The following is a 27,254-nucleotide window of genomic DNA, read 5'->3' on the forward strand; positions in this document are numbered from 1 at the left end:
ATCGATGTGATCAAATGTACACAGTATTTAAAATCCAGAACATCAAAGTGCACATTTTACCCTTTTTAAAGAAACCCCGGGAACTGTCGGACACTTGGCATCGTGAGCAGGCGCATTGTAATGGTGAAGCAAGAATGACTTTCCCTACCGACCATAACTCTTGCACCTTCTCGTGCACTGAATGAAGCAAACATGACAGGATTTCTTTGTAGACGTGCCAGTTGATCGTTTGGCCTCCATCTAGTCGTAATATGTGCTAAAATACCTGCATCTTTTGTTCATAATCAGCGACTGATCACGGGTAACTGAGTGACTTATCATTCATCTCCGCAGCACTGACGCGCTTTATTCCTCAGTGGGATCCTCGGCTTCTGCATGATGATTGGATAATTTGTCTTGGGCGGAATCCCTCTTCGTTTGACAGTGAAAGTTGTGAATTAGAGATTATACAATATAAACCTCCACCGGAACATTTTTCATTCAGAGTTTACCAGCGACTTTGTCTTTGTTAAAAATGACTAGCATTGTGTTTGCTGGCTCATTTTCATAAAAAGGAACATAGGGTAGAATTTGGATATACTGTAAATACATTTTTAAAAAACCCACACATTTATGTGTAGGCTGAAAAAAAATGAGCTTCCCCTCTTTGAATGGCCAGCAGCTGCCGCTGATTTCAACATATCAGATTAAGGATACAGAGCAAATAAAAATGGGAAGTGAATGTTTAAAATAAAATACTCATAAATGTGCAATGTGTCACACATTAGAAGTCTTCACATATCAAATTTGTATTCCGTACCAGTTCAGTAATAAAAAAAATGTCACTGGAACCTGCCAGAACAGTTCATCACAGCCCAGTCATGAAGTAACACTGCCCACTGAGCCAAATAAGCCATTAGAGAGGATAAGCTCTCTTATCAGCCTGCCAGAAAGCACACAGCCAAGGTCACACCAAACTAACACCAGGCCACTTTCCATATGGCCAATATTACATACTATACAGCTGATCAGGAGACAGCCATACATATTCATCCATTTACGTGTCATCAATAATATTGAGCCAATGGCTTTGAACAAACGTTTATTCAATCATTCATTTTCTGAACCGCTTGATCCTCCCTAGGGTCGCGGGGGGTGCTGCGTTCCCTTTATTTTTGGAGCAGTTTATATATACAGTGATCCCTCGCTCTAACGCGGTTCATCTTCCGCGGCTTCGCTGTTTCAGGGATTTTTTTAGTGTCGTTTTTTTAATGCTTTTAAACAGTGAATTGCGTTCTGCATCCTGATTGGCTAAGGCACTGACCAACGTGAACAGTCTCCACACCTTGTCTTTGTACATACTGTACATACCCCACATTGTCGACGAAACATTCTGCACCGGCAAAGGCACCTGAGGATGCGCTCAAGCAATATTATTTTACAGTACAGTATTTCCAAAAACTGTTATTTCGTTATTTGTTGAAAACTTTTTTTTTTTTTTTTTTTTTGGTGCTTGCACCTGAAAACAGGTTTTGGTCTTTGGTTTCATTGTATACATAGTTCAGTATTGTATAATAACTGTAAAAAATAAAGCTCACTACTTCACGGATTTCACCTATCACTGGTTCTTTTTGGAACGTAACCCCCGTGATAAATGAGGGATTACTGTATGTGTGTGTGTGTGTACAGTATATATATATATAGAGAGAGAGAGAGAGAGAGAGAGAGCGAGTCATGTCTCCATTATATCTCCATTTTTTTTTAAGGGGTGAAACGGTTCACAAAATCACATAAGGTTTGGTTCAAAGCTCTGTTTTGTGGTCAAAATTTTTTTGTTTGGTTTGGTACACTTGGATTTTTCTCACAGAATTAATGGTAAACTTTTTTTGTTGTTGTCATTGTGTTATTGATATATCTATCTTGCAAACTACTTGTAGAACAAACGAAAAAGTTGATCTCTCTCGTATCTTTTTCTGAAGTCGTTCCAGCAGATAACATTACGCCTTGCATTTATCGTGGCAGGTACCTCATGGACTCAAAACAAAACCACCGTAAATGCTGACATTATGGACAACGTGGTACTTGATTATTGTGTGTTAATTTAATTGAAGTTGATTGGTAACAGCTGATTTTGAAATGGATGCATTTTAAGGGTATGAAGGCCTCTTGTTTACGTGAAGGTGTCGGCTTGTCACAAAAGGGTTAAGCAGTCAGGGCAGTACTTACTGCTTAAAATATATTTACACACAACTAACTGCATTACTCTCAGTAACTTTGTTTATTTTACTTCTGCATTATATATGCAATATTGGAAATGGTCATAGCTGGTGATTGATATGAAATAATGTCAACTCTCAGACTGGATCACCACCATTTCTGAGCACAACCCTGAACGGAGTTTTTAAAAACAAAATCCCCCTATCCAGCTGAACAGGGAGGGGAACAACCAGCAAATTGTGGGAGTGTAATATTCATTAGTACATTAAAAAAACAGCTTTTAAAGGGCGATTCTGGGCGGGCGTACTTTACATGGGTGTATGCTTTTCTCAAGAAATTACTGTACAACACTCAAAGACGCTCTTTTTGTACACTACATCAAACATTTTGTCTCAATGTAATTCACCTCTGTAGAACATGAAGCAGATGGAGGGCTCAGGCCGACTTCATCGATTGGCTTTCCTTAGCAGTGACAGCTCCCAGATGGGCCGCAGAGCATTAGAGTCAGAAAGTCACGCTGCCATTACCAGTCTGTTCTCTCTGGTTACATCCCAACGCACATTCCGTGGACAAAAATCGATTACAGTGATAAACGTGTGTGTGTGTGTGTCTGCCAGAATGTGATCACTCTATCGCGACAACTTATCAAATGTATTCAGTATGAAACACCTTAAAGTAAAGTCAGCCTTCTCCTTTCATTTGCTGATTTATAATCTTCAAATGATGGAAAACACTTGGTCAGTATGAATCCAAAATGTATGAAAGTCAAGATCACAGTGTGGATCCATGCTTTTTGCAATTTACGGTGAAAATCTTTTGGGCAAATGAACCACATTAGCACATTAATGAGACCATGATATTGAAAGCGAACCTCATTATTTTGTAGACTAAAGAGAAAATTATCACGCCCATTGCAAGCCATCTTCCATCCCTGTATTTTCTCTTTCTGTTTTGTTTTTTTAATGACTTCCATCTCTGCTCTCCACTTTAGTCATTGCACAATGAGAACATATGTGCAAAAAATAAAATCAATAGAGCACAGAGAGGAAAACAGGAGTTCCTGGTATTAGGCTTGGCTGACACAAATATGGTTAATTTCAAAACAGCTAATTACCACATTTTAAATGATCATTTATTCTTACTTGTGTCATGCTACTTCTTGTACTGATGTTTCAAATGAATAAGAGTCCTCTACAAAGAGCAAATACATATTTCAGAGCGAAAAGGGAGTTTTCGACGAGAAATATTGTAGTTGGCAAGTACAATATATCGACTTGCTGACACCTTTTAATGATTGAGAGGTTTCCATGGTGAAGGGAAACGCTTATCCGTCTTTGTAATGAAATTGCCTCATCTGATCGTTATATTAACTGTCACAAATTACAGACTCCAATCGATCCAACAAGAGTCCAAATAATGTGAAGCGAAGTGTGAGAGAGGGCTGGCACGGCAAACGTAAATGGAGCAGAAAAACACAGACCTGTGGAATAAATCTTCATACCATGGCGAGATTTTATGCCACTAGAGAGAGAAAGCCAAACTGATTTGAATGTGAAAAAAAAAATTGGATTTGCCAATTTTCTCTGGATTACTCTGCACCAGCCAACATTACAATGTATCTGTCTCTCGCTCTTCACAAGAGAGACGTGTGTGGCTGCAACAGACTCACTTGCAGGATTTCATAGAACACCCTTTTCATGTTGCTTTATGAATGTCTCTCTTTCAAACACATACACTTGCACGCATACGCCGTGCATTCTGCTGTCAGAAACTGCAGCCTTATCCAAAGCAAATGTGGAGATGAGGATTAGTGTAAACCTCTCCAAACTTGAAGGTGGAAGGTTCTGAAGTTTTGCGTTCTGCATTTCCATCTGGCTCTGCTGTGTTACACAACTGCTGAGAGCATATACAGTGTGGATTAATGATGACAAAATAGCTTTCAGAATAACAAGCGAACACAATAACATGTTTTAAGATCATAAGGATAAAGGGATAAGAATATATTTCATTCTGTATCTTAGCATTTGTATAATGGAGCAGTATCGTGCCGCAATCATCACAAGGAATGTTCCAGCTCTCAAATTTTGAAGCAACTCAATGCAGAGCAATGACAAATGCTGGAAGTAATGTGGAATCAAAGTAAGTAAAATATTCAGCTTTTTATTATTTTCGGCTGTGAAGCACTACCTGTACTTAGAAACAACATATAAAATATACCATATTTTTCGACCTATAAGGCGCACCTAGTGCGAAAAATACGGTAAAAGCATTCAATTTTCTCAAAAGCTGACTGGCATTGTCACTCCAATAAAGCTTCTACTTTCTTTCTTTCATAACTTTGCTGCTGTAAATTGGGAATTTCTCCATTGTGAGATGAATAAAGGTTTTATAATCTGTTGCGCCTAATATATGGATCAATCGTCTGATTTCTTGGACGTAATATTTGAATTCTTCTGGAAAGCATTTGGTAACAGCTGCAGTGATTGTGAAAGCTCTATAGAAATAAAGCTGTATTGTATTGTATTCTATTGTATTGCCTTTAGCATAGCTCCATCTAGTGGATACATAGCCACTATTGTAGCTTATTTTCTATGTGCCTTATATGCAATGCGCCCTATATATGAAAACTGTTTTAAAATAGGCCGTTCATGGAAGGTGCGCCTTACACACTGAATCGCCTTATCGTGCGGAAAATACGGTACCTATAAAACAGGACAAAACATACTGCTTCCAAGTGTTGTTTTTTTTTAATCAACTCAATGATTGTGAAAAGATATTGCACACCAAAAAAGGTACAAACCTTCAGTTACTTCATAAAACAAGTATTGACCATATGCTTTCTCTGTCCTCCTAATCAATTACGCTTTCATTACACAGCATCCTGTGGCTGAGCTAAAACAGCTTACTGGTGAAGCCAGCATGGCTGCAACAGTTCCGGATGGAAGGTTTTCAACCAGGCTTGTTGGACACCACCACAGCGGCCAAATGAATGTGTATCACTTCAATTAAACGGGGCGCACAGTGTCTGACAACAGCTAATATTCCTCCTCCACTAGCGGACCCAATCGATGTTCTGGCATTCGTCACCGTGCTAAAAAAGCAATCATCGCACTGTCGCACTCTGGTTAGCGGAGGAAATGTTATGAAACTCATCCTACACCGATGCATACTATTTGGAGTATAGAAAAGCTAAAAATGTATTCGAGCAAAACGCACTCAAAATAACTTCATGCATCCTGTATTTTCTTCTGACAAGATACACGTCTTGGAAAAATCCACAGACAAGCGTAAGCTTAATATGGTAATAAAGCTTGCAGAACAAACGTACCTCTCTGTCAAGCAGTGTAGGGGAGATGACAGTGACAATGTCGCCCCTCTCTGCGTCGATGTAGAACATGTTCGGAGATGGTTTGTCTGGTGACTGCCGGATGATGATGTAGCGCAAAGCGGCATTATCTGTCGCGGGGTCATCTGCATCAATCGCCGTCATTGTCATCACCGTGGTTCCTGGAGAACACATTAAACCACAAAGTAGTATTTAACAAATATCCGAAATTGATCATATCTGGCAGTGGCAACACAAAAAAAATGTATTTGAGTAAATTGCTGAAAATGTGGTAAATATGAAGTATTTACACACAGTATATGTAATGCTTTTCAGGGAAGGCATTACAAGAAAATGCAACGACAGAAGCAATACCAACTAATTCACATACAAACCGAGCCCTATCATCTTTTTCATCTCATCATCGTCATATAAAAATAGCTTTTAAACAGATGGCGCAAGTGTCACTAATGCTGTGGCCCCAAGTGTTTAAATTCAACGTAAACCTTTCTGATTTGCTTTGCCTTCCATGTGACAGGGCGTGTTTAATCTGGTAATGACATCCAAATTAAAATCTTGGCAATAGCTGAGCTGCCGAGTTCATTTTTGACACTGTACACCGGCAATCTGTTGCTTGACTGCGATGATTGCAAATGTAAGACATGTGCGCATTCATACGTGCAAACAAATATAGACCATGTCAGGTCACGTCCCTTTTGAGCAGTGTTTTCATTTCCCAAGTGCTGCAAAGGATTCTAAATTGTGTCTCGCTCCACTGATTCATGTTTTGGCTGTCATGAGCTCGGAGTCAGACAAACATTTGCTCACTGCTGTCTGTTTCTTCTTAGAGGAGAATATGACAGCGCTGCGATAGAAGGGTATATGGTTAGGAAACAGATGGATACATACAGCAAAGTGGATGTCTGTCATTGTAAAATGCGGGGCAGACGATTTTGGATGTGGCTGGAACGATCAAAACTCGGTTTGGTGAAACATGTCTACTTTTGTTCCTCCCTCAGTATTGAAGTGCAATTTACTTTTTAGATTCTATAGAAAACGCAAGTAGAGGTAAGCTTGGGGTTGTTGATGAGTTGGCAAGACTGAACTCAGTGCTATTAAAAGGAACTTTGTGGGCCCTATTTTTGTACCCAGCGCAAGTCTAGAATAAAGTGCAGTTGAATTGTGAGCATGGGTGTTGTTTTCTTTCTTTTGTTAGAAATGGGCGTTTATTCCATTGAGGGAGTGAAAGCATCCGACTTGATTCCTGGCCAATTTAAGCACCCCCCCGCCCGTCATTCCCGTTAAATTCAGCGCAGAGGCCCACGCTCGACAAGGCAGAAGCCGTGAAGGAGATTGTCGTGTGCAAAGTACTCTTATAAGAAACTGCAAGATCTCCACTAGCAGACGCCTGCTGCAAAGTGCTAGTGGAGATGTTGTATGTGCCCAAACATAGGGCATTTGCGGACTGCCATCAACGACGCCCGATCATGCATCCATTTGTGATGGAAAACACCTCAGTCCGCCAGAACGCCCAGCGAGGCGAAGCATGGTCTGCCAACCTCCCAAGCACTGTAAACTAGATTTGCCCCGACCACGAAAATGAAGATGTGCCAGTTTTTTACACTGAGCAATTATGTGCCCATCTACGAGAATAGGACTCTCTGTCTTAAAAAAAAAAAAAAAAAGCATGACCATTTGAGTGTGTGCCAAAATTAGTGCAAGCACTGTCCACAACAGAGCGGTAACATGAGCAACAAGTGAGGTATTCAGGTTGGTGGAATTTTAGATTAATTTCTTTATATGGCGCTCAAGTTGAACTATCACGATGAAGAGTGCTGAAAAATATATAAAGTACGGATCATAGCAAAGTATCTTAGTCCAGCTGAAGGTAAAAGAGGCCAGCCCAGGCAAGAATTTTATCCCCTTTCCATTTGCACTTCAAGGTGAACCATTAATGTTTAACTAAACCGATAATCCTTCCTCTGCGGACTAATTACACAGTCCCATCTCCTTCATTACCAAAACTCTGTTCCACTTCACAGCTGGAAAGCCACACTGTTACTGATGACACAGTGATCTCACATTCATACATGTACGCGAGTGCGCGCTCACGCACGCACACACACACGCGCACACACACACACACACACACACACACACACACACACACACACACACATGCGAGAACTGGCATCAAATTGCAAAATTAAAATGATGGATAAATTGGTTGTCTCAAGGAACATATCACACCACATGCTGATGTTTCACTCTGCCACATCTCTTTCAAAATGTCACTTATCTTAATCACTGATGGAATAAACAACAGAGCATGATCATTTTTGGAGCTCTTAATTTATTACTGTCTCAAAAGTAAATGTAAGCTCCTGGCATTGTCACTCCTGTACTCACTGGCCACATTATTACACCTGGAACAACTGCAAAAAAGAATGAGATGCAAAAATCACTTTCTGTGATCACTGTGTGGTTGTTTTGAGACTAGCATTTTCATTCGTCTTCTAGTACAAAAAAAACCCTTTTCATTGATTTTAATGACTATAAATGGCAGGGCAATCACTCAGCTATTTGAACTCAACCAAAGGAGAAAATGGGCAGCTCCTTGAGGACTGATGATTTATTTCACTCCTGGCTCATGGGCTCACTTTTGCATCATGAAGGCAGGGGAAGGATTTTTGGTTTCGTATGATCATGGATGGACAAAAACAAAACTATCATCAGCAGAGACTTACAAAGCATCCAATCAGATTGCTCCGATGTCAGCCCGATAATGCTCTCAGACGGGAAAAGGTGCATTTGGTGGAGATAATTATATGATGTTGTGTGTCAAATGGTAGCACACTTAATTACAGTACATTCTGCCTTTGCCATTCAAATTTGAGTCTTAATGGGGGGTCATTCACAAATCTGCCTTGGATAAAATATTTGATGGGCTAACCGGTGCCACGTAGGAGGGATTGCAATGCACGCTGCTTAGTGGTTTTCCTGCAGGCAAATAGCTGCTGCCATTATGATCAGAAAAGTTGTGAACTGGTTGCCAGCCAATTGCAGGGCACACATAAATGAACAACCACACTACAGCAGATGACAAACCAAACAATAAATAACAAATTTATTTAGATTTATTGAATTTAAAAGTGATGTACTGTTTTCGAAGAGTCTTCAAGTTTTAGGTCAAAATTGAACGGGAAAATCAGCATACACACCCACACACACATTATTTAAATTCAGTCTGTAGTTGACTGTACGAAAAAATCCACCCTCTTTCGTAGTGGTTAAAATCTCATCTCCCGACTATATAGGAGTCAGGAAAACTGTTGAACGTTGTTCAATTCCAGCGCCGCTATGTGCTGTGACAGGGCAAGCGCATGTTTAGTCCTGAAGGTGAATCTCAGCATTATCCCATGTGATGAATCATTTTGTGCTCCTTTTGATGTCCCACCCAAGGACAGCCACTCACTCGTTCTCCATCGTTTGAGTCTGATTAATAGAAATTCCATTTCAGCTCTCACAATAGACCTTGTAAAATCTACTACTACTACTACTACTACACCATGCAAAATTTGAAATCGTTTTTGCAATTCCGCACACTGAAGCTCTTTTGGATGCTCTGATGCACTCACACACAAAAGATACCCAAATTAAACACATTCCTACATCACATTTAGCTGTCATGTATTTTGTTCACATCTGTTGCTACATCGAGGCTTTTTGCAGGCATCAACCATGCCCCTGGTGACACCCACACGTCTGCCAGCCTCTGTTGACTTCCCTCGGCGTTTTAAAGAATCCTGAGTTAGCTGGAGGCTATGCAACTGTGCAGTGTCGTCACACCAGATGTGTGAATTTTGTTTTGTTTCTTTTTTTATGTCAACAGTCCGCTTTTTTGTTTTTTTCCACCATGCTCGCACTGTGTGGAGGTAACTTTGTAAAACACTCCAAATCATAAAACCATCCAATTGAGTTTAAATGGATTTACTCCATGCACAGGTTGCAGATGATAAACGCTCAATGAGAACTAAACAACGGCATGTGACAGAATTGTTGGTTAAATATACTTAACCATTACTCATACCCACCACTGTAATCATAGAGCATTCGTCCTCATGTGCTGGCCAGTTGCATTATGTGGGGTGCCATTATTTGTACAATAGCATGTTGATATAGATATAGATATATATTAGATAATTAGTACCAATTATTATTTGAGGAATAAATTAAAATAACATTGGCTGGCAACCAGTTCAGGGTGGACCATATGAAACAGTGGTCCTTAATCGGCGAACTCAGGACCAGACCCACATTTCATTCTCTTCAGAACAATGATGAGCAATCTTGTCAATTCTCATTTTGAATATGATTTATTAGACTGGGCGGCGCGGTGGTCGACTGGTTTGCGTGTCAGCCTCACAGTGCAGAGGTGCAGTGTTTGATTACAGCTCCGGCCTTCCTGCGTGGAGTTTGCATGTGCTCCCTGTGCCTGAGTGGCTTTTCTTTGGGTACTCCGGTTTCCTCCCACATTTCAAAACATTGCAAGTTAATGGAAGACTCTAAATGATCCCTAGGTGTGAGCGCGAATGGTTGTTTGTCTATGTGTGCCCTGCGACTAGCTGGCAACCAGTTTACTGCCCAAAGACAGCTGGGATAGACTCCAGTACACCGGCAACCCTCGTGAGGATAAGCGGATTATAAAATGGGTGGATGCATGGATGGATGATTTCATCAAGCGGTTGCGCAAAGTAAAAACATTTGCATCCAAATACATTATTTGAGTAAAGTAGCAATTCACTTATAACATCTTACTGGTTCCAGATGATGTTCTTTCATGCAACCATGTGACAAAATGAAATGAAGTGTGTAACACTCCAATGCAGTCAGTAAGTGACCAAATATGTGAATAAAAAAAGGAGATAAGGGAATATAAGTCACTTTAAAAAAGACTTAAAATGGTTTCCAAAAAGGGAGTCCATGTCCCTTTTCAAAAAATGAAGTAATTGGAAACAAGCCATTTTTGTATACAGGGCTTGCTGGTGAAATTGCAGATTACTTTTCCATATTGAATTGTACTTATTCAAATTTAAGCAGCATGAATATTTCCTAGCAAATGTCAAAGGAGACAAAGATAATCTCCCCGTGTGTAAAAATATCCACACACAAAGGCACACGTGGATGTAGATAGATGCGGTTTATAGAGACATGTATTTCTAGCCTGTTATTCCCATTCCAGTTATCCAGTAATTTGGTCTCCAAATGAGTTCCAAATCACAAGTATTGATGTCTGGCAATTGGAGAGATGACTGCTGCGGGTATAATGGTGAGGTAGTTTCCAGCAGTGAGGAAATCTACGGTACTTGACTGAACTCTACATTTACTTTTTACTGTTCGCCTGCCTATTGTTACCCATTGGACTTGGCGCTCTGTGCTTGTGTGTTGATGTGTTTGTTTGTCTCAGCCTGCTATAAACCTCTCCTTTCAAATATACAATTCTCAACATCTTATCTCAATCAAAGGTAAATGACTGTGTGTCTTTGAATTGCCGACGCTGCAGTTAGTTTTTAGATTTCAATATTTGTGCTTGCAGATGTCTGTTGCTGCATATCTACTTTTGTGCTCATTGCTATACAAACTACAATTCCGAGATAACATTTGTATGTACCGGCCAAGCCATGAGTTTTTTTGTCTCGCTATAATCAGTACTCATTAAATGTAATCCAGGGATGTTATTTTCTTATGGCAGTAATATGCGCGTAAGCTCTTTCTGTGCACATTCTCACGTAACTACATAAAAAGCGATCAGGCTAAATGCTGTATGTTTTTCAAGAGGGGAAAACATGGACATGAACACAAAAATACACTTTCCAAAGATGATTATATTCGGTACGTTGCCTAAACGATGTCTTTGAGCTATTATTTGAACAATACACTGCATATACTTTGGTTGTAGTCTTGTTTACTGTGTCATCAAAGTGAGAAGGTTTTTTTATATTCTGCATCATACGTGCAGCTGAATGAAATGAGAATCATTAACTCATTTACACCCTTTGACGTATAAATACGTCAATTTGCGCATAGCCGTTCCCTCCCCATGACGTATTAATACGTCAATCACGTGTTTTCATGGGGCAGGGTGCAAGAGAGTCCGATGCAACTTCTCACCACAGGATTAGGCTTGACGGCAATGTTAAATAGCAAAAAAATGGCCATCGGGTGGCAGTGGTGCAAAAATCAACCAGGATCACGCAGCAGAAGTAGTAGAAAGGGCGTACAGTGAAGGAGGGGCATATGTGGATAGTGGATTGGAACATTAGCAACTAGCAACGATGGAGAAAAGGAAATGACTAACTAAAAATGATTTTTTTTCGGTATAAAAGCGTCCTCGAAACAAGACAAAGGAGATGGTGTTTGTGTGGAAGAGAAAATGACGCTTCGGTCACTAATCGAACGCGGCACCCGTCAAACGAACGTCGGCCTGCACAAACATGGCGTGCTACACGCAGCCCGCATAGCTCACGCCGAGTTTCGAGTTCATCTGATGAAGATGAACTTGCTCCACGTCAGCGATCATCGCTTGGCAGAGCATTTTGTGCCTCCCGATGCCCCACGTCGCCCACAAATCGTCTTCCCGGCGACTTCCAGCGATGACGGCAAAGAGGCTGCATTGCTTCGCATGGCCGACGCCGGGCACACGTCAGCGATTCGTTGGAATCGTCTCGTAAAGACGACGGCGAAAACGATGAATTGGAGAGCGATTTGGATCCCGATGTCGGACGAATATGTGCCTTCGGACATAACGGAAAGCAAATGAGAGTCCTCGCCAGAGCCGCTGGAACGAGGAGGTAACTGCGGACTAGCTTGCAAGTTCCCATTCAAAACTTCATCACTTCTTATGCCTCCTCAGTCACTTTTATGTACCGCTACATTCCCCGCTATACTATGAAGTTGCCAGTAACACTCATCATTTATGTACGGTTGATGCGTCTCGTAGATGTGGATGAAAATATGCGCCGTAAATGCGCTGACTTGCATGTCGCCATAGGTTTTCAAAAAACAAACAAACAAAAAAAACAGGACACATTTGGTCCGCTCAGCTCTGCTAAAACCACTAGTGTTAAATTCATATTCCATTTCATTTCAAATTGGATGCTGAGCAACGTGGAATGAATGGTGTAAATAGCAGTGTGCGAGCGTGTATGTGTGTGTGTGAGAGATGCTGAAATGTAAGTGGAAAGCAACAATAAAAAAAATAGAAAAATAAAAGTGTGGTAATTGTACATACTTCTATACATTACAGATTGTCCAACCAGAGGCCAAAAGATGACGACTCCTCGCTTTGGTGGTGGAAAGAAAGGTAAATAAAATGATTGTACCTCACTCTGCAGCAAGATATATTTGCAACTTTTTATGTTTCTATAATTTATAGGTCGTGCATCTGGACGTGGTGGGATGAATCGATGTGGTGACAAACTGGATGGAAGCCAAAAACCATCTTCTCCACAGCTGCACTTTTGTTCATAGTTCAATAGTTTTGTTGTGTGCAAATAAGTTATTTTGCGACAAAAACATTATTTGTAATGTTCTTTTGTAGGAGGAACACATTATTGAGGTATTTGAGCTGCCACAAAAGCAAAAAATTGTGTAAAACTTGAAATGATGCTTGAAATGCATGCTTTTACAAAAAGCTCATTTTCTCTGGATTTCTGCAGAAAGTCGGCATTTTCCATCAAACTTAGCAGTTTTCTAATGCTGATTGCCAACGACAGGTTGGCAATCAAGACATTTCTTTTGACAGGTTGCATGTATATATAGCCATAGGACAGAAAATTCTGTGGGCCTTGCAAATCAGTCCAAATTCAGTAAAATGTGAGGGATTGAGGGGGTTGCTCCAGTGAGAAGGGGTGGTATTCAATGAGTTAAACATGTCGATAACTTGTATCAAGACGCATCTCCTTTCAAGGTACAGGGTAGTTAGGTCAAATAGGGCTGTGCAGGTCGACCTAATGACGTGTCCAGTATTTTTACATTTACAAATGGCTATACTTTGACAACAATCCGATATGTAAGGTCTGTGCCAATAGCTTGAGCTAATTTAATTTAAAAAAAAAAGTACTCCCAATGGATTATTTTATTCTGTGTTATCCTGATCAATAATTCACCAACGATAAAAGGAATTTACAACTTTTTTGCGAGCTATATTTTTCACTTAACTTTCAATACAACTACCAAAAAAGATTTCTGGGTAAAAGACAATTATGAGAGAGAAATAAGATTCTGCAGGTTTTTGTTAACGCTAGCATAGTTTCAATATATTGATCGGCAGGTGGACAATTCTTGTTTTCATGAGTGTCCAACATATTTGCCGGTGGGAATTTGAATCTCATGGACGCTAATGAACAGAGGAACAAGAAAAGAAATTTATATGATGACAAATTAGGGTGGATGATGAACTCACATCTTAGATTGATAGTGGAAAACAAAATCATTAAAGTATCAGTACCAGTGAACATGTGAGGATTGATTGATTTGTTTTTTCCAGGTATGAACAGCTATTTAAAGAAATGCCTTTTGAGGTTATGACTTTAACTTCTGAAATGAAGGTCACGATTTTTTCACCATAGTTATCTTAATTTTCACTTGCTAATTTTTAAACTTCATTTTCATGAAAGCCAATGTTTTCAGAACAGATTTACTGTTATCTCAACAGGGCATTTCAAGACTGATTAATAAACTCAATAACAACAAGGGGTATATTGATTGGAGGGACAGCGTCAACATCTCCCTTGTCATTAAAGAAAATGTAATTACTGGGTGGCTGTGACACCTGAAGACATGCTCAGCCGTGTTTTGATTGTTCTGGTAGACCCCTTGATATAATTTCCCCCCAAAATTGTTGCGACAGATCAATCCAGGCAGGAAGTTTAGTTTTGGAGTGTGCTAAATTGGACATCACGCCTTGTCTGATTGTACCCAGCATGGATCGACTGCCAAATTAACCATGGCGAAAAGCTCTACAAATCAATTCAAGGTCCACCAGAAGTCATAGGAACAAGTGCCATTTTGCACATTTTTCATCGGATCACGATGCCGCAGTTTACATTTGTCCATTTGCAGCCTTAATAGATCTCTTTAGTTTGCCCTCTTACCCAGAAGTCAAATTCAGTTCCCATTTGGCTTGGAAACCCTTTGTGTGTACCTCATTTGTCAGCCCAATGTTACCTGGGAGACGCGCCGACTCCCTGCAATCCGGGATGAGCGGGATAGACAATGGTTGGGTGCCAATACGTTTAGTGCATGAGTGTGCATTGTTTGTGTCCCTTTACTTGTGAGTGAGGTCTTAGTTAATTCAGCATCTGCCCATAGACTAATAGCATTTAACTTTGATTAATTTGCGACCAATTGGCTGGATGATCACTCTTTGATGCATGAATCTTAATAGACTCATGGGCATCCTCAGTTGCATGCTCCCCTCGTGTTTGTGGTTATGAATTCAGTTGAGGCCTGCATTGTTAGGAATACATTATTATGGATGGATGGATGCTAAAAACAAAATAAAAGACAGAACACAGAAACGGAAATCCTCACGTAGTGAAGTACTTTGTAGTAAAATATTTTGGGAGGAGTGGTTAACATTCTAGTTAAAACTATCATTCGTCCTTACGGTCTTGTTTCAGCAACAGGACCACAATTGATGCTGAGTGAAATTACTGTATTAGGGACTCAGTAGTAAAGTTGGCTCAGTGTACAGGTAACAGTAGGTTAACCAATAAATCAAGCCGGCATTTTGTGTATGTATTTACTCAATTTTTTTTTTCTTTGGGGGGGAGGGATTTCTATTCACAAACACAGTGTTGAATTACCTTGTTTTTGCCTACATTACTGTATATCCTAATGAGGGAAGAAATACTTGGAAAAGGAAAGCTTGATTACACAAATGTAGTGACAGACGTGATGAAAGTAAGAAAAAAAAAGGGGGTTTCCAGGTCACCGGTCATACCCTCCGGATTGTATATATTTTCTTTCTCTTTAAAAAAACAAAAACCAAAAAAAACATATATTTTTAATCCATCAATCCAGTTTCTTACTGCTGGTCTTCAGAAGGATCAAGCTTGATCTTTAGAGGCATGAAGCACCCTGAGTTGGTCACCAGACAATCACAGGGCACACTGAGACAATGGTTAATGCTCATACTCACACCACCTTTACTGTCTTTGGTCAACCTAACATGCGTTTGTTGAGAATTAGGGAAAACTGGAACAAAATCCCACTCAAGCAAAAGAAGAACACGGTGACTCTAAACAGGAAGCTGGAGCCGAGTTTAAAACCCTGGACCTCAGAACTGTGCGGGAGACTTGCTAACCATTTACATTTTCAATAATCATTGCTTATCATGATCCAATCTCTACAAAGGACTTTCCTTTGAATGATGACTAACCCTGCTAATTCATTTCCACACACCGGCTGGAAATCCCAGGCTACTGATACTGATGAGTCATTTTTTTCCTTCCTTCTGACTCCATGCTCATCCCGTCTCATATGCAATTTCCCTACAATTTGTTATCTATGGTGGTGTGAATGGAATTCTCATCAATCAGAAAGTCCAACCGATATTGGGGGTTTCCTTGACCCGAAAGCACATTTAATGACCATTTATTGTCAAATACTACTGTGACTGACAATCCCTCTCAAGGAAGTTTACACAATTTAATTTATAAAACACTTTTCATGGCAAAAGAAAAACATACTGCAGATAGTGTGTCCTTGGGAGTTCCTGTACAATTTGGTCGGGATTTTTGTCCTGCACCTGTTTTGTTCCAAATCATGTCAATAAATATAAAGTGGTTGAGAAAAAGTAACAGTACTTGCCCTTTTCTGAAATTATCTGATATGTATAATGGAAACTATGCAAAAACAAAACCAACGGCAACAAAAAAAAAAAAGGAAAACTGAAGATGTCTACTTTTTCATGACATATGGAATGACACATGGTGGTTTAACATTTACCAATAGGTGGATGACAAAACATGTTTTTTCCCCAAAAAGATCAATTAGGACAGCACGGTTAGCACGTCCGCCTCACAGTGCAGAGGTGCAGGGTTTGATTCCAGTCCCCGGCCTTCCTGTGCGAAGTCTGCATGTTATCTCCCCGTGGGTTTTATCCGGGTACTGTGGTTTCCTCCCACATTCCAAAAACATGCAAATTGTCCCGAGGTGTGACTGTGTGTGTCCGAAGACAGCTGGGAAAGGCTCCAGCATGTCCGCAAACTTTGTGAGGAAAAGCGGATTTGAAAATGGATGGATGGATGGAAGATCAATTAATTGCAATTTGTTCAATCCATTAGTACATTCCTCAAAAATAAGTATTCCACACACACACACACACATACATTTTATATATATATATATATATATATATATATATAGAGAGAGAGAGAGAGAGAGAGAGAGAGAGAGAGAGAGAGAGAGAGAGAGAGAGAGAGAGAGAGAGAGAGAGAGAGAGCTGTGTGTTGGTGGGAGATAACGGGGGAATAATATTAACAGGATTTAGCTGATAATATTTCACTCCAATACATTTTTGGCGTGAACATGTTATTCGCGCCAGTTTGCTGATTTGTCTTTGAATAATTATAGTCGATGCAATCCAATGTAACTTTTTTTATGATTTATGATGTGTTGCAATTCGTAACACTTTAAAACACTTTAAAAGTGTGGGGTTTTTTGACACCTCGGGATGGCTGTGTGGGCATACAAGCAAATTGCTGAATAAGATAAGATATCCTTTATTTGTCCCACACTGGGGAAATTTACAGCCTCCAGCAGGAAGAATGTAGGCAGAAAGAAGAAGAAAAAACAACAAACACCGTTCAATTAAGTGCAATATAAATACAAAATGGATAAATCGCAGTGCTATTTACAGTTGTTTTCCACATCATTTAATTATTAATAATTAATTAATAGTTAAATGATGTGAATGAATGGTGGTGATAAATTCTCTGTTGGCAGAGTAACGTGTAGTCAGTGTGTGTGTGTGTGTGTGTTTGTGTGTCATTCATTTTTGGCTCTCCAAATGTCAAGTAAAGTTTGAAATAAATAATATGTGGATATATAAATAAAACGACAACTATGCATAAGAAGTTGAGTTCTCAGTCACAGCTTTGCTCTCTGCCTTACTGTAGCCAAGTGTTTCATTATTTACTACATCTCCCGCCAACTATAGCTACAATTAAAATAATGTGCTATGAAGTGAGTCGTCTTCAATAATGACAACCTGCTCAGTAATTGACGAAACAGCCCCAGTAACACTGAAGAGATTTCTCCGGCTCTTCCGTGTTCTTCCATCATTGAAGCTCTAATGACAGCGCTCTCTAAATCAAGACAAAAGATACTTTCCCTTGAAAAGGACACTTCAATTAATTACCTCCAGAAAATCCTTCTTTCTAATTCTGTACTAGCAGTTCAGTTAATAAAACTGAGAAGCTATTAGTAGGCATTCATCTGCTCTCAACCCGAAAAAGAAGGCAATCAGTGCAAGAGCGCCTGCTAACTGTATTGCTGTTCGAGACCAGGAGAAGCACTCGAGTGGCAATACATGGATTCAACCTAGAGTAGAACAGCATTTCTGTGTGGTGAATTATAATTATGTTTGCAACACTACAAGGTCCATTTGCTAGGTTTCTGGAATATACAGGGCCCCAATCTTGAAAGTTGTTCTGATGAAATGAGAAATGACAAATAACAACTTATAATAAATATTAAGTAGAGAGCCACTTTGACAGCATTCACTTTCTCATCAACGGGTAAAATTCACAGTCAATTATTATTTTTATGTTTTCAATGATCCATGGGATGAGATAAACCCTCGATGAATGTTCTGAACTCCCGTGTTGATGCCAGTGTCATTTTGAACAGAATACTCAGTCGAGCTTGTTATATGAATTCACCTGAAGCCTTAGATTAGATTCATCAGAAGAGAATCCAAAACCAAAGTGCTAAAAGGTCCTCTGATTCTCAACTGTGTACTGTCTCGAGTCAAGTTCGTGTTTTCTCATGTGTGGGACGTGCCCGTGTCATCTTCATTCCATTAAGTTCCTACAGAGGATGTTACAGGCAAAAAGTAACAGATTGCTAATGCCCCACTGCCATGTGTTTGTCCTTGACTTGGAGGGACTTATGATGATGACCATCGTCAGCACTAGCTGAGCTGGCCTCTATACAAGAATGTGAAAGATTACTTTCTGACAGCAGACAAAGACGGAACCGAAAGTGCATTGTGGAAAATAGCAAATGCGACCAAAAGACTTTGGGGCCCAGAGGCTTTAGGATTAGATGCAGCCCTTGTATTCAATATGCACTTTTGAGATTTTGATTTAAAATGACAAGAGCTCTGGAGCTCTGACTTCTGATCATCAAGAGCATACCATCGGAATCTGATTACTATTTTGATTGATTGATTTACTGTCCTGGCCTATTAGGGAAGAACAATGCAATCGAAAATATATATTTGTTTTGAGAACTCCTTCAAACAACTCAATCAATTTTAATTTAAACCTAATTATTGAGAATGGTGCACTAAACAAAATTACACCCCCGGTCAATGGATAAAGAAAGCTGCCGGTAGCAAAATTTGGACTGACACATGGATAAAATTGTTGGTACCCCTCTGGTCGATGGGGATAGATTATTATTTTATTTTTTTTACACTCGGGATGGTATGACAACAGATTGTCCGGAAGCCATAAAATATGACTCGGTGAGAGAACAAGGTTTGTTTCTGTCAGATAACTGAAGCTAAAGAGGAGATACTGTTGGCAAAGGGAAGCACCAGACTGAGGAACCGTCCACATAAGCCAAGTAAACAACAACACACTGCTGTGGAGGTTTTATACTGCAAGTGAGAACGGGTGTCTGGCTCAAGTTTAATGCCAAAAATATGGCAGGCTTACAGGAATGGACAGGCGGGCTGAAGAGGATCTGGCTGACAATGACGGGTGACGCAGTCACGCAGCCCACTGAGATTGGCCGTATTTGTTGCAACAAATAGGATTGGTCACATTTGAAACTGTAATCCATGAGTGAAACTGAGAGCCAGAGGTCATTGTGTGTGACTGGACACAAATCTCTGATGGTCACACAGACATGTGGTTTCTGAAAGTGGTAGGTTTAGGCAGAACGAAAAAAAGAACGACCCGAAGGAAAAATGACATTGAAACTGCCATTGTAACCCGAATGTTAAATGCAAATAATATACGTGAGTCATTCCTAGCTTTTCACTGTTCTAACCTTTGTTTGTGTGGGGGGGAATATTTGACGTTTTTACAATTATATAAGGTAAATGACATGTTTGACCGTCAGGAACTTGTATTGATAGAGCTTAGGGATGAATTGTTATGGTATGAACTGCGAAAGAGTTCCACCTTGTACAATTCAGCATAACAGGAGAGTTAAGACTTGAGCAAACAGGTTAAAATCATCTTGCGGATGAAAAAAGGAGCATAGTTTCCCGAAAAAGTTAATTGAAAGTAAATTAAAAATATTTTGCATGCCTTATTTGATGTTATTCCTATGCTGTAATACGGCGGTAGACTATCTAGTGACATAGCTACAGTATTTACTTATATACAAAGTGGAACCTCACAGTCTATCTCAGTGTGAATCCGTTAATTGATGAGAAACACCATTAGTCAATGATCATAAATAATACATGATTGTCTACATAGACTACTCAAGCCTTATGGCAATCATCTCGTAAGAAAAAGAAATAACCTTTGAAGCTCAGAATTATGACCGCATTTATGAAGGCAAATTAAAGATTCGCTGTTGTGTGTCTCATGAGCTGATGTTTCCTCAAGAGACCAAAGAGCACAGAGCTGTGCTTGATCAATGTATTAAAAAAAAAGGAGATATGGCTTGTGTAGAAGGGATTCTGTCTGAATTATATTTTAAAATAAAGTGCTGCAGTTGCATGTCACTGTGATACTATGATGCAATGATAGAATTATATCAATTCAAACCTTGACAGAAGAATATATTTCAATCCATAAGATCATATAAACTACAACAAATCTTATGTCAATACTGTCATCACTTCACACACGGAACTTCTTGAGCTCTCCTTAAGCACTTGTCTTTGAAAATGTCCCTTGTGCATGTCCACACCAGGTAGTCTTGGAACGCAAAGCCCTCTGCGTCAAGAACGAGTTGCTCAAATTCAGTACATTTCACACACAGACAGATTGTGTGTACACTGCTTACAAAGTTTGGGCCCCGTTTTCATGTCCAGCACAAGACTCGCGCAAAGAGCAGTCGTACTGTGCGCATGGGTGGAGCTTTCTTTCTTTTGGTATTTTTGGAAAAGGGCACAGTAACAAATGGGCATTTGCGCCATTGTGGGAGGCAACACAGCCAACTTCATTCCCGGCCAATCAAAGCGGCTCATTCCCCATTCAATTAATTTTTTTCTACAATGATTCAGAGAGTTCGATACCACACTGTCATATTTCTGATTGAAATACAATGCCACCCACCACTCTTAACAGCAGAGAGCAGAATCTGTCTGCCTGCGCTTTGATCAATTCTACGAAAATCACATTCTGCTTTTAGCTGGTCCATGGTCTAGTCTACCTTCTGCATTGTGTTATTTTATTTTATATATGAACCAGAAGACGGGAGCACTTGTTTTGTGTCACGTTTCAGGCAGCGTTAAAACAATCAGGTCATCTTACGTTTACAAGGTGAAGGATGACACACAGTTCTGATCCTTTGAAACACTTGTCTGGTTCCCATGCTATGCATCCTGCATAATTTACTGAAATTGGCTTGTGACTGACTGAGTCACCATATTGTCAAGCCTCTCATACATGACATATCAGAGAGGAGCGTGATGCTTTGTTCCCATCTGTGAATCTTGTCATCAGTGCTTGTCCGACCATTCAAAATCAATACTGAACCAATGGAGGATTCAGCCATTAGCAACTGATGTATTCTCAGTGCAGAACCCTCACAAATGCAGAGCTTGACGACTAGTGGGAAACCTAAAAAAAAGACAAAATTGTGAAAGGCTAGAGAGTTAGAAACTGAGAGACTACTCTGCAGTGCTACTTCACTCAAACGCAGCAGGACGTCGAAATAATTTGAAATAAAACAGGAGATGGTGAGGAATGAGAGTGACAGACAGGCTATAGATGAAGGAGTCTCTTTCAATCGCATTCCCATCAGCACCTCCTGCACAGATCCGTTTCTTAATGGATAAATGAAAAGTCTTTTTGGAAGGAAGTAAGAAAAAAGAAAAATTTCTGCACTTTAACATTTCGATAAAAATATAACATTTGACGTCACTTGTTTCCAATGATTATGTCATGTTCCTGTTCTTGGCCTGGCCAGCAGGTGGCAGACTAAGCGGACTTTCTGGCTGCACACCTGCTGCCAATCTTTCAATTAAGGAACTGTGTATTTAAGGACCCGCAATCTGTCTGGTGGTTGTCGGAGTATTGTTTATGCCTCGATGCTTCCTTGCCCACAGACTCTTTGCTATTGATCTCGTCGTTTTTCGCTTTTGAACTCTCTGTCCCATTTATTGCATAAGTATGGTTTTGTGTTGTGATCAGGCGGCCTGGCGTGGGGCTGTGCGGGGCGGGGTCCGGGTCCTCGAGACTCGACGCGTCGCTGCGGAGGAGGACCGGCGAGCGCGGAGGAAGGACAGGGCCCGGCAACCGCCCGGCCCCCGAACCCACTTCTGTCAATCCTGCGGGCGGGGCTTCCGGGGAAGACTGGGCCTCCACACTCATCGGAGACACAAGCACCAGTAGCCGTCGCCTTGTCCTGGGGGCCGCATTCCTCGATAACGAGGGCCTTCACCGACCGGCTTTTTCTTGCGTGTAGTTGATTCATTGTTTTTTCGTTAGTATTCTCGGTTCTTGTTTTCCTCTCTTGCCTTTTGTGCAAGCGCTTTTTTGTTATTCGTTTTTGTGCTCCCTGGTCCTTGTTTTGCCTAGCGCTTTATGTTACTACTTTGTCGGTGCGAATTTTGTACATTAAATATTTTTTGTTTCGGAGACCTTGTCTGGCGTCTACACTTTTGGGTTCCAAAACCTGATTCGGTTAGTCCGAATCGTGACAGGTTATCTGGCTTTTGAATGAACAACTAACAAATACGCTGATTCCTCAAGCGTGTTGTGGTTTTTATAATAATAATTAAAAAAAAAGAGAATTGCTGTATAAATTCTCCTCTGGGTTTATTGTGCTAAAAGCTCATTAAAAAAAATCCTCCTGATTATGTACATTCGGTCATGTTCTTTTTCTTCCCAAACATTAATATGGTAATCTATCTTTAAAAAATATATTACTTGAACACAGTGTTAAAAAAAAGATGATTAAAATAATGTCCTGATGCAAAAGATAAAATAGTGACTGCTTTTCTTTTCAAATCATTTTTTCCTTTTAGTTTGTTGAGAAACCTACTTTCATTTTTTTGCTTTGAAATGTAATTATGAACATTGGATACAACGAAATCCATTTTCTGAATGGCTTATCCTGATGAGGGTTGTGGGAGTGTTGGAGCATGCACCCTGAACTGGTCGCCTGCCAATCGCAAGGCGACAAGTAACAAGGGAACAAGTGTGATTTTTTGGGGGGGGAGGAAAAAAAATTGTGAGAGATTGTTACATGGTTATGAAAGCAATAATGGCTGCCTTTTCAAGTCAAAGTGAAAGAGGGGAAATGAAGTGATGTGGTGAGATTGGTTTGTCTGATGGGACTTGGGAGGCTTTGAGAGTTGAGCCCAGCAAGAGGAGCAGGCCCCTGCTGAATCAAAGCTAGGGCCAGATAATCAAGACCGAGTTGATATGAGACTTTGTGCAGGGGCAAAGGAGAATGGAAACCTTTTAAAAGATTAGCAGTGCTCAAACAGTGGAACAGCCACCAGGGATTCAAGGGTTGAGCCATTGTTACAGCTTGAATTTTCAATCCATACTATACTATGTTTGGGGCTCCCCATTCAGATCTTGGGCAACTATTCGGCTCCGATTTAAAGAAAACGTTCTCATCTGCATAATATTCATACACAGCGAGGTGAGTGAGAAACTCACAGGAGATGGGGAGGTGAATGTTGAATCTATTTAGTTGTAGAATGATGGAAGCAACCACACCGAGCCCAAAATGGACCAAAATGATGTACTCCAAACCTCAGACATGTATTCAAAGAAAGCATTTTCTTCTTTGCATAAATTCACTTCAAATGTCTATTGAAAATAAAGCCCATTTAGAACACATTTCTTCTCTTGGTGTGGCAATTCCTATCCCTCCCAATGGTATTTTACAAGAAGATAGCTCAGTTAAAATAGCTTGGGAAAATCAATGATGCCTCACTGGCGAAAAGAGAACAGACACATACAAATGAGTAAACACCCCAAGAGTGTCTTGATAAATTGTAACTTGGTTTACCACGACGGTCGCTCGGCACGCATGCATTTTAACACTGCGCTTTCACTCCCTCACCATTCAACATGACAAGATTTCATTTGAAATTTGTCATGCGGAAAGCAATGAACAATTTTCCTTTAATATAATCTCATTGTGACAAAATGGGAGGCAGCTAATAATTGGATGGAAATATAAATTGTCCAGGTGGGTCATCACTGAACCACATGTCTCCAATACATCCATTGGTGGAGAGGGAGCAAAGAAAAATGAAGGCAAGAACATACTAATTTATCGTCACAACAATGCCCCAGAGATAATTGGGCAGCAGTTTCGATGGCTGTTCTGGACATGAAATTGCTTGGCTTTCTCGCTCTGACAAGCTGCTGATAGGCCCAGTGGGGTGCGGGGGTCACCTGTATCGTGTTTGGGAGACTGCTATTTGCTAACAGAGGGAGCCAGTCCAAAGAGAAGTACAGAGGCAGACACCATCATGCGACAATCAGGAACCATCATGCAACAAATTGCCTGCCAGCTTTGGTATAATGTTGCGGTTGAAATATTTTCCATCTCCAGCAATTTCTTTCAAGCGCGAGCATTGTTGCCACCCTAACAAACTTTCAACTTGCCTCACAAGTAGTTTTCTACAAAGGTTTCCCAGTACGGGAGAAGTATTGATGCTTTTTTTTTCTTTTCTTTTTTTTTTTTGCCATTGTCATCAGTTGTGTCAGGCAACCTCCAGCACTTAAACCACATGTTTTTACAAGACCAGCAGTGTTGAATGTGACTTCAGGAGGAGGCACAGCTGCTTTATGAAAAGAAAAAGTGGATCCTGGCTAATCTTCATCTTAAAGGGAAATTTGAAACTCTACAGGTACTCAAAATGCTGCTGCCAGATCCACTGTGATACTTTACACATATAAGTAAAGTGGCACTCATGATACGGTTGTTAGTGTACAACACTTGAGCAATCACATGACAGATCAAAGACGATATGTTCATCCTTCAGAATCGTCAAAGCTGGTCTTAGGCATCCGCCCATCCATCCATAATCTGACCCGCTTCTCCCCACGAGGGTCGCGGGCATGCTGGAGCCTATCGCAGCTCTCTTCAGGCAGGTTTCTGTCTTGTCCGTGGAAACCAAGACAACGAAAGTATTTGTAAAAAATGATGAGATTTGTTTCAGCTACAAAAACAAAAACAAACAAACATGGAGAAACACCATTCGCAGATCTGTCAGCGGAGCCTTGTCTGTCGAGCAGTCCCGGCGCTCTCTTTTTATCTCATTTTTGGGAGGTACTGATTCAGCACAATCAGCACCTTGGACAGCGACTCCTTCAGACGACAGAATGAGGTCTCATGCATGAGCAAGCAACTTTGCTTATGTGCAAATAACTGGTCAGCATTCAATGGTATAAACAGTTAGTTATAAAATACATTTTAGCACTGTTAGATGTCAAATTCCCATTACAGTACATCCTGAACTGGTTGCCAGCCAATCGCAAGGAACAACCTGTAGACCAGGGGTGCCCAAACCTTTTGGACCGAAGATCTACTTTTCGATCAACTAACCTCACGGGATCTACCCTTGCCGGCACGCGCACGCGCACACACACACACACACATACACACACACGCACACACGCCATGATGAGAAACAGCCTGAAACTGAGGCAGGCGATGCACTTTTGCAGCTTGTTAACTATCGTAGCTCACACGTACCGTTTTAAAGTGCTTCGCTGGGCCCTCCTAGATTCCTATTCTTTGCCCGTGCCCTCGGTGAATTGTACACGAAGCAAACTCTGAATGAGAATAATGACGATAAAAGACAGAGCACAACAGCTCTGATCACAAGCTGCAATTGCAGACTGCTGAGCGCAAACAACTTCCGGTGACATCATCACGCGCCACCATAAATTCAAGATTTACCTGCATTATTTTATTTTTTAAATATTTATTTTGTGAAAAGGAGACTGATAGGATGATTATGGTGCAGCGTACATTAACACAAAAAAATATATTACTAACATGTACAAAGACACACAAATGGTTGTTTGTTTTTTTTTCTCCTCGACAGTCTTCGGAGCTACTTGGGACCTGTTTTAGATCTACCGGTAGATCAGGATCGACGTAATGGGCACCCCTGCTGTAGACGAACATCACTTATCAGAGCTTTAATAACACCTAATGATATGTGGCTGTTGTGATTTTGGCATGGCTGTGCCACAAGTGATTGTATCAGGGAAATAATTTGTTTCCACAAAGCCCCTGCAAAGTGCTCGGGGGTACGCATACCCCTGGTTGGGAAAAACTAGTGTTGAGTATAGAATCTCCAGATTTGGTTTATAAAGTTTGACAATGGAGATGACAAAAGCTGTCAGAATGAAAATCATTTTAATGACAGTAAATACAAATGATGTCTTTGATCCACCGGTGAAAAGGACACTTTGATTCACTCCTCTGTCATCTATAACTGCTTCAGACAACAAAGTGTATGTAGGAAAGTGGTTAAGAGTGCACGATTGTCTGTGTCTCATGTGTTGTTTTGTATTATTTTGTCATTTTTTTGTTAACTTTTCTTTTGATGGCGGCCCGGACACCCGCAGCGGCTCCTCTTGTTTTGTGTTGAGAGGGAAGAAATTTCAAACATACAGCACATTCCTCAATAAAGTTTAATCCAATCCAATCCGAATCACATAAATCTGCGTTGTTTGTGAACACTTAAACCACAGCCCGAATCCATCACAGCACCCTTCACAATAGGATCCCGGGCCTTAATCATCTAAGATAAACACACATTAGTCTTGAACACAAACAGAGACTGCACCCTGAGTTATTATTTTCTTTTATACTCCATCATGTCCAATTATATGGCATATATCAACGAGATACGAACTTCCCTGCATGATGCAACCAGAACAACACAAAATGGACATTTTGAAAGCACAATTTTTTAATCAAATAATTTCCACAGTGACTTCCTCACACAGTTTGCAGTCATTCATTGTTGTCTAGTTCCACCTGCCTGACGAAAAATGAGAATTTCACGTTAATGTTTAAATGTGCATTCTGGAAAGAAGGTAGTTGCCAGGATCAAAACTGCTGATGAAAAAAATGGACTGTTGAAAATGACCAGAATTATGACGGAGAGACCACCCAGAGTGAGATTACTCAGAGTCATTTTTAATGCAACCAGTAAGGAAAAGACAATTGAAAAAAAAAAGGATGAGGAAAACTAAGAGTAGAGGAATAAAGAGAGAGAGAGAAACGATTTGGCTGCCTGTCTTATCAGTCCACACAGAAATGTCAG

The 27,254-nt window shown here is 40.4% G+C and overlaps 1 protein-coding gene and 1 long non-coding RNA gene across 2 annotated transcripts in view; one reads left to right on the forward strand and one right to left on the reverse strand.

Annotated features, from left to right (window-relative positions):
* cdh13 (cadherin 13, H-cadherin (heart)) overlaps positions 1-27,254 on the reverse strand; it is a 267,321-nt gene that overhangs the window by 100,876 nt on the left and 139,191 nt on the right. Inside the window, exon 8 of the mRNA XM_086108938.1 lies at positions 5,525-5,703. Coding sequence (XP_085965064.1) covers positions 5,525-5,703 — 179 coding nt within the window. The remainder of the gene's footprint in view (positions 1-5,524; positions 5,704-27,254) is intronic.
* On the forward strand, positions 11,670-15,312 carry LOC147205989 (uncharacterized). The gene is made up of 3 exons (XR_015100680.1): positions 11,670-12,372; positions 12,828-12,884; positions 12,957-15,312. It is a non-coding gene; the product is annotated as an uncharacterized LOC147205989 (long non-coding RNA).

Source organism: Hippocampus guttulatus, chromosome 4, assembly GCF_054856545.1.
Source record: "Hippocampus guttulatus isolate MCC_2025c chromosome 4, RoL_Hgut_1.0, whole genome shotgun sequence".
Classification (NCBI taxonomy): Eukaryota; Metazoa; Chordata; class Actinopteri; order Syngnathiformes; family Syngnathidae; genus Hippocampus; species Hippocampus guttulatus.